General features: G+C 28.7%; 2 protein-coding genes across 2 annotated transcripts; one reads left to right on the top strand and one right to left on the bottom strand.

Annotated features, from left to right (window-relative positions):
- Positions 1-1,735: 1,735 nt before the first annotated feature.
- Positions 1,736-4,659, bottom strand: LOC113395666 (aldo-keto reductase AKR2E4-like). Its single transcript, XM_026633323.2, has 6 exons — positions 4,389-4,659; positions 3,996-4,169; positions 3,638-3,754; positions 2,988-3,155; positions 2,524-2,727; positions 1,736-1,990 (listed from the first exon to the last, which is right to left on the bottom strand). The coding sequence occupies exons 1-6, from the start codon at positions 4,461-4,463 to the stop codon at positions 1,811-1,813; spliced, it is 918 nt and encodes a 305-aa protein (XP_026489108.2). The 5' UTR covers positions 4,464-4,659; the 3' UTR covers positions 1,736-1,810.
- Positions 4,660-5,232: 573 nt separating this feature from the next.
- LOC113395667 (ribonuclease P protein subunit p29) lies at positions 5,233-5,981 on the top strand. Its single transcript, XM_026633324.2, has one exon. It carries the CDS (start codon positions 5,344-5,346, stop codon positions 5,971-5,973), a length of 630 nt encoding a protein of 209 aa, XP_026489109.1. The 5' UTR covers positions 5,233-5,343; the 3' UTR covers positions 5,974-5,981.
- Positions 5,982-8,865: the final 2,884 nt, after the last annotated feature.

Here is an 8,865-nt window from a genome sequence, read left to right on the forward strand (position 1 = left end):
ACGGTTTTTGTTCAATATTTATCGACATGTCAATCTAGGATCTAATGTGTCCAAAAATATTTAGTAGAATAAAAACTATTTTTATTCATAATATTTAATCAAATTGACTACAAAAAGGATTTTAAAAATAATTGATCGCCCGCATTTAAAAAGATTTTTCATTGTTTAATATTTTTATTGCTTTCATTTTTATGGCATATGAAATTATGTAATTTTTTTTTATTTAATGTATATGTTTCTTTCTTATTTCTTTGAAAATAAACGAATTTACTTTGCACTATATATGAATATTTATGCAGCTTTGTATGACGATCTTAGATAAATTTTTTTACATATGATATATAAAAAAGAAACATCTTCCCTTACCATCAATCAAAGTTTTTAAAAAGTCATACTTCCAAAACAACTCTTTAACAAAAAATGTTCTATTTCAATGTTTACCTATGAAAGTGATTCGTTGATAAAACAGTGTTGTCTATCAATTAATAAGAATTTTATTAAATATTGTTTAATTTAATATTTTACTATATTATATATATTATATTAAATAAGAAATTCTGCTTAAAAGCAATATATTTCGTTGTTTCCAAAAATTAATGTTAAACCATTTGTTTATGTTAAATTAAGTTTTGCATTTCTTTAAACATTCTCTCTAACACCTCTCGAGCCTTAGGGAACTCGTTATAATAAACAAAACAAAGATTAAGAAAAAACTAACCGACAGTTTCTAAAACTCTGATCAAAGTTAGATTAGTATCTGATAATCAGCATTTCAGAAACGAGTGGTATATTAATGATTATTTTGCAATTTTTTTTTATGTAAATGTCTATGTTTTGATTTTATTAATTGAATTAGTGTTCTTGTAAGGACATTCCGAATAATTTTAATTTAGTTATAAATACTATTAAAATGTTTTTACTGTTTTTAAATATTGAATGTGTTCAAGTCACATTAATGTTATTTATTTCATGTTTTCATTTCAATAAATTATGGCAAGCAAAATTGATTTTTTATTTCATACAGTTCAGTTTTATTTATACAAAGCACACTATATTTTGTAGTTAAACTAGCACCTTAAGGTGTACTGTTTAAGAGTTATATTTCCTTGTTAAAAATAACAACGGAGGGGAGTTTTTAAATTTTCCAATTACAATATTTTTTTAAATTTATAATTCAATTAAATGCAGAATAAGACTCGTCAATCGTGATACCTGAATGTTCAGTTTCACCAACGTAACCAAATTAGTAACTAATCCTTACATAGGGTATTGGAGATAGCCTTTGGAACTATATAGATCCCTTGTAGTCTAATAATCCTGGCTCAATAACTAAAGAGTACAATGAATGGCTGTTTAGCGGTATAATTAGTGACGAATGAATGATACTTACACAGCCTAGCTTATACAATGCAAAGTAATATAACCCACGTGCGATCAGAATAGGATGCGGCCTTTGGGAACTGAGACATGCGCATTATACCCGCAAGGGGTAATGTCGATATTCGCAAGAGGTTACTTATTTGTTAGAATGGGTTTTTACTCGCGATATTTTGCTCTATTTTAGTAATTAGATTAATGAGTGTAAAAAGGCTGTTTAGTCAGAGTTGGTTAGTCAATGTTCAGAATTTCTTTGCTGATGCTCCTTCGCGCGCAAACTGTCATTTTCGACATATTTTGACAAAGTTCAATTCTCATAGCGCGCGGATATTATCAATAAATAAACTACAACTTTGAAAAAAAATGTATCTTTATTATCACAGAAATACATAATTTTTTTAACAAATGTATATAGAATTTACAGCAAATAAGCTTAGAATGGATAATATGTATATTTTTCAAAAGCTCGTCCAGGAACACATCTATGGTTCAAATTGAAGCTTTCCATAATGTTCATTTCTTCTTTATTCAACTCAAAATCGAAGATGTTCAAATTCTCCTCAATTCGTGACTTTGTAAACGACTTCGGGTGGACGGGTATGCCGCGTTGAGTCTATAATAAAATAAAATAATTTAAAAAAAATTTGAATAAATCTCAATGAGTAAGAGAGGAGACATTTTGTCTTTAATATTATTATTATTTTTATTTAACTATTGAATAAATATAGATATATCAGAAGATGCAGCCCATTCCGGAGGAGGTTATATCAGTACATGATGTTTTAATATAAAAATCTATGCTTTACATTTGCACCAGCTCTAAATTTGAATTATTAATGTGATGAACATTTCTTTCTTATATAGTATAAAATACAAAACTGAAAAGTTGAAATTTTGCATGTTGATTCGGTTTCTGTACTACAAATTAGCTCCTGATGAAGATGAAAATCTTCAATGCTCAACAGCAAAAACAAAAAGTTTTGAAATTAGTTTAAGTCATTGGCAAGATAAACAATTAATATGCCTCATTGGTTCAATAGCTATTTTATATGGCTGCATATCATGAGGTTTGAATTATCCCCAGATTGGAATTATGACTTGGACTAATAAAATCTATTTATCGTATTTTAACATTATGATACTTACTAAATATCTTAAAGCAATTTGTGCTCGACTTTTGCCATATTTTTCAGCGATCGCCCCCAATTTTGGATCAGTTTTAATTACATCTTTCCCGATAAACTCTGGTCTGGCTTCAGATATAAGACCTAGTGGAGTATATGCCACTGGAATAATAGACATCTCCTTGCATAAATCTACTAATTTATGTTGAGTTATTGTTGGATTTATCTGTGAAAAGAAATTTGGGAAGCAAATTAAGAGTGTCTCATGGTTGGTTCAAAGAAAAATTATAATCATATCATTAATTGGTAAAACAGCTCCTAATTAATAATAAAATAAACATTGGAGTAGGAAACATATGTCGCCACGGTCAACCCAAGTAAACTCCAGCCTAGAAAAGAACAACACCCATGGCTTGAACCCAAAAATGCCTGTGCTAAATATTTAAAAAATAAAAAGATTTTATTTTAAATTGTTATATATATTACCTCAAACTGATTAACAACCGGTTTGATGTTTGCATGTTTAAGAATCCTCTTCAGTTGCTCCTCGTTGAAATTCGAAACACCTATGGATTTTACAAGACCAAGATTTACTGCCTTCTCCATACCTTTCCATGTTTCTATGTAATCTATTGCAGTATCTTCACCCTTTGCCTGTAAAATAATATTTTTATGTTATCTATACTAATACTACAAATGTCAAAGTAAATCCGTGTATCTGTTGCTCTTTTACGTCCAAACCACTGAACTGAGCTTGATGAAATTTGGTATGAAGCAAGCTTAATCAAGAGGAAGGTCGTAGGCTTTTTATGCCTAAAACCTAAAGAACAACCCCTAAAACTGATTTAGGATTTTATATTTTATATCAAGTTTTTGATAGGTCACTAAATAAATTTAATCCATACCTTTTCAAATATAATTAAAAACATTTGTTTTTATTTATTGATTAATTAAAAATGTTGAATTAAAAGTTCTAATTTTGTTTAGTGCATTTATAAAATTGTTATTAAATGAGTAAATTAACTACTTATGATGATAATCTATTTTTTTAATAGTTATATTAAATTCTACTAAATAAATGAACTACAAAAGCAAGCTTAATCCACCTACAAATTCCTTCTAAAAACAATACTTACATCAATTGACACTGGCCAGTGGATTAAAAACAGATCTAAATAATCCAATTTCATTTCTTTCAAAGAATTCTTTAGGGCTGGTATGACTTCGCTTTCAGCATGATGATCATTCCAGATCTAAAAATTAATACAATTTTATGAGCCTTTTAAGTCTTTCTAATTTTATTGTAAACACATCAAATAATGTTATTTGGAACAAGAAACCACATTGGAACCCATATAGGTAGGTGGACGGGTAAATGAGCCACCTGATGGTAAGTGGTCACCACCCACCACAGACAATTTAAAGAATAAAAACAATATTGTAATTGTACAATAATAGCTCATGTAATGAGTTTTATAATTATTTAATATTCACCTTATTTGTTACAAATAAATCTTCCCTTTTAACCAATCCGTCTTTTATTTTCATTTCAATTGCTTCTCCTACCTCTTGCTCATTTTTATAACAAGATGCAGTATCTATATGTCTATAACCAAGTTCTATACCCCATTCTACAGCCTGTCTGTACTGGCCTGGTTCTGCTTTGCGCTGCAAGATAAAGTTTAGAATACTCATTTAAGATCTTAATATTTTTAATATTTAAGACTTTGGGAACTGTGTATGAAGTGTCTCTAAGCTGCATGGAAATTATTTGGACGAATTTTAAGCTCCTAGATGTTGTTGATTGCTAGCAGTATTAGTATTGAATTGCAATTATATATAGTACTTTATATTTTAAACAGATTTATTTATAAAAATTTTATTTACCGCGTATGTACCTAAACCAATCATAGGCATTTCAAATCCATTATTTAATTTAACTTTCGACACTTTTTTAAACATTTTACTAGTTTTAAGTAAAAAAAAAAATGTTTATGTAGAAATATAATTTTTAGGCTTATTTTTTAAATAATGCAAGACGTTCGAGAAAGTTTCTTCGATATGATTTATAAAATAAATTAAATGGATACTCCTGTGATATCTTAACAATTTATTGAAGTGGAAATCGCTTCATTATAAACCATGAGCGCAATTCTACGATACTACGATAACCGCTAAATAACCTTTCAAATGTCACTCGTAATAAATTAATAATATGAATACGATTGTATGTTTATTTTATTTAACATTTGTGTATATTTAATTCGATTAAATAATACATGTATGTATATTTAATTAAAATTCTAATCAAAAAAATGATGTGAATTGTGACATTTGTTTTTGTTTACAATTTTCAGTTAATTTTTTTTTTAATCATTTGGCACTGAAACTTATTCCAATAATTCGGCACTTGACAATTCTAATATTTAAAATAGTTCATTAAGCAAGACAGTAATGGATAAACTGTTAAAGAATAACTCATAAGCAATATATTTAAGTCCGTCTAGCTTTATGTCAAGATTTACCCTTATTAAAAAAACAACTCAGTGTCAGTAGGTCGGGAATAGTGACATATAATTTATTATTTTCTCTTAATATCTGTGGGCGAGTGACTGAAATCTATAACATAACATGACAATTGACAACTGACAATGTCGTTTTCTTGTTGTTTTGATTTACGTGGTGCCCTGTGGCACAACTAAAAGCCATTAAACTAAGAATTGAATTGAATTGATTTACGTGAATGCGGGATTTTTATAATTTGTTAATTTTATAAACAATATATATTTAAAACATTAAATGATATTTTTCATTATTATTAAGTTACATGTGATAACTAATTATGTCTAATTTAGAAATAAAAGACGCGGCGTCGCAGTCAATAGTCAATTTCCTGAAAACTCACGCGCCTAAGTATGAGGGTTATAGTATAGAAACAGAGTTGAAGAAAGATTTCTTACTTGCTAAAAGAAAGAGTAAAGATAAAAAAGGAAAACAGAAGACAAAGAAGTCTAAAATTTTGACTCGGAATGAAAAGAAAGCCCTCGGTTTTTATTCTATACCGAGGAACAGCATCCAGTATAATGATATGTTAGCTCTGAATAAAGTTTGGTCTGAATATATAAGTCAACTACTTGAACTAAAAGAACAAATTCCGGACTCAAAAAGTAGTAACTGGGTCCAGTTTACCCAAAGTTTTTATAGAGCAGATTTTCATGGTGCTATGATGGAAGTCGTACGCTCTAAATGTCCTAGTTATGTTGGTAAAAAAGGAATTTGTGTAATGGACACTAAAAATACTTTTAAAATCGTATCTGAAGATAATATAGTGACTACTATACCTAAGAAGTGTAGTGTTTTTAATTTATTTATAAAAGACATAATAATATGTATTTTTGGCAAACTCTTATGTGCAAGACCTGCAGAACGTTCGAATAAAAAAGTTAAAAGCTATTTGCATCCAGATTTATGATTTAATTGTTAATATAAAAATAAATACTTTAAATTGTTTCATTTAATTAATTTAAAAATATAAATGGCATGGTGTTATTGTCTTAATTTTTAGTTATTAATTGACTTCAAAAAAGAGGAGGTTATTAATTTGTCTGTATGTTATTTACTCATCAAGTTTTACTCACTGCAAATATATACAGTCTGAGCAGGGACCCATTTGACATTCTCCAACCTTTGCTATGTTTATAAAAAATATATACAATTTGTAATGATATAAAACAGGATTTTTATCATCAAACAGAATAGCCATATTCAAAATATTCTTCCAAAATGTAATTAGAATTTGTTGAGAAAAATTGCTACCAGACCTCATGAAAATAATGAAAAATAATTTGACTTTGAATTTAATGGACTGTCCATAAACAACTGTCATGAAAATAAGATAAAAAAAGATGTATTTTAAGTATGAGGAATAAATTGAAATGAAAATATTTTGATCTAGCATTTGATTCACAAATTAGGTTTAATTCAGTTTAAGAAGTCATTAATACTTATACATAATTAACGGCATCTGGATATAGTAAAAACATTCATCTTAATTAATCAAAATCATTGGCTGCTTTGCTACCGATGTTCCTCTAGAGTGCCAGTAACAAAGCAAGCTTGATGCTTCGTACAGATGTGCCATCAAATATAATAGAACACTTGTTTAAATATGTTATAGTATAACTAGAACTTTAAGTGATTTAAATAAGCATACAATAACATTACATACATTTCACTCAATTGAATGTCATGTACCTTTTTATTAATCCATATAAGTTTACATTTTTTTTTTATATACATACGAAATGTACTATTGCTGTCATGGACTAGACGCTAATTTATACTTAATATTAATATTAAACGCATGTCGTGTCTACATCGTGAAAAATGCAACCATAAAATGTGTTTTTTGACTTTTTTGATTGTCATTTTGCTTCATAGTTTAGCCTTCGAACTAATGTTCGAAAAAATTTAAAAAAACAAATTATCTTAATAAGAAATAAAAGCCTCGTAAATTATTAAACTAAAATGTTATTTATTTTAAAATTGTAATCATTATTTATATTAGGTACGTTAAGGTTAAAAAGTAAAAAAAAATGTTGTAAGGTTACGGTACCTAACTTCCTGTACAAAGTAGGTTTATATGTATATTATATAATTATTCAATTATGTAGCACACTCGTAACCAGATTCGTTGCGGTTAAAGGTTAACCATAATTGTCTGTACGTGACCATAAGAATTATTTCATAAGCATTAAAAGAGAACTTATTTTTTAAATTAGTATGTTATTTTATAGCTTGTCTTTTATTTCGGAAAGTAGATTATACTGAGAAGCACCGGCAAGGAACTCAGTAGTTACTCTTTTCCACCATTTTAATTAGGTACAGAGTATATCAATAAACAACAATTATTTTTATATATCCTGCCTAGAAGTCAATAAATCTTGTATTGAGTAATAATTTATATATGAGTTTTAAATTTTTTAATAGGGCAAGTTAAAGATAGCTATGGAATCTTATTATAAAAACGAATACCGTGTCCCAGGAAGAATGTATTAACTTTGCGAAGTCGGAAACTAGGTGTTATTAATTTACCTTTCCTCCTCGTGTAATAAATATATAATGATATGAAAATAAGAAAAGTATACTAATCGGGCAATATCAACATCAATTAGTTGTTTAAATTTTCTAACCGCGTATGCTGCGGAGCTGTCCTCACAGGGACGATATATGAGGAATCCACTGAAGTTTTGAATCTAAAGTGATTCCTAGGAGTACTGTAGTATCGGTCATATTTAGATCATTCTCGTTCAAAGCAATTGTAATTTTGCCTTCTTTCATTACATAACGCAAACAGTATGCATTTTGTATTTTCAGCATTAAGAACTAAATTATATTTTGCAAACCAACTTTGTATCAGTAATAATACCTTGTTTACATCATCATAATTAAGATTTTACCTGTCAACTTAAAAAAGTAATGAGGTATCATCAGTAAACAATACAATATCACAAATACCTTTAAAATAAAAAGGAAAATCATTTATATATAACAAAAATAGTAAAGGACCCAAAATTGATTCTTGTGGAACGCCCATTCTTAGTACAGATCCAGAAGACTTTATTCCATTATTAGACACCTGTTGAATTCTTGGATTCAAATATGAAGCAATGAGATCAAAAGCTTTACCATTAACACCGTAATGTACGTAACGTTGTACAAAATGGTTTAATGCTCTAATCAATCAAATGCTTTGGATAAATTACAGAACAAAAGCCGATAGTATTCTGTGAGTTTTCCCATGTATCGTATATATGTCGAAGTAGTGCCATTCCAGCGTCAGTTGTTGAACGACCCCTATTGAAGCCGTATTGTTCACTATGATAAATAGTATTTATACCAAGGTGAACCAGAACTTGATTTAACATAACCTGATGGGACGACAAATCCGACAAAAGTATAACCGATAACCGGAAAAAGTTAAGCCGTGTAAACAACGCATTTTGTGTGCTGTGTTTTTCGAGGTACGAGAGCGTACAAACGTTTAAATACCAGACTGCTGTTGATACTGACGGGCTGTTACGGATAATTTATTATCTATAGGAAAACCCAATAACTTCTTATCGGCCAATCCTGGGACTTGAACCCAGAACCTCGGTATATGTGGCCTCATATGTAGCCACTAGAAAAACGAGGCAATCAATTTTCTTGATAGAGTCGGCTCCTACATAAAAACGCAAAAAAACTAAACTTAACTATGCTATGATTACGTAAAACCCACGTTATCATATTCTTAATTTTGTTTAATTAAATAACGTTAATTATTATATCATTATGACTAAATTACGTTATGAAATAAAATAAA

Source organism: Vanessa tameamea, chromosome 21 (assembly GCF_037043105.1).
Source record: "Vanessa tameamea isolate UH-Manoa-2023 chromosome 21, ilVanTame1 primary haplotype, whole genome shotgun sequence".
NCBI classification, from domain to species: domain Eukaryota; kingdom Metazoa; phylum Arthropoda; class Insecta; order Lepidoptera; family Nymphalidae; genus Vanessa; species Vanessa tameamea.

Excerpts from the sequence above, each read along its gene's own strand:
- LOC113395666 (XM_026633323.2), bottom strand. The coding sequence starts at position 4,463 with ATGTTTAAAAAAGTGTCGAAAGTTAAATTAAATAATGGATTTGAAATG. Across the intron at positions 4,170-4,388 it reads TTGGTTTAGGTACATACGCG|CGCAAAGCAGAACCAGGCCA; the intron begins GTAAATAAAATT and ends TTTATCTTGCAG. Across the intron at positions 3,755-3,995 it reads ATTTATTTGTAACAAATAAG|ATCTGGAATGATCATCATGC; the intron begins GTGAATATTAAA and ends ATTAATTTTTAG.
- LOC113395667 (XM_026633324.2), top strand. The coding sequence starts at position 5,344 with ATGTCTAATTTAGAAATAAAAGACGCGGCGTCGCAGTCAATAGTCAAT.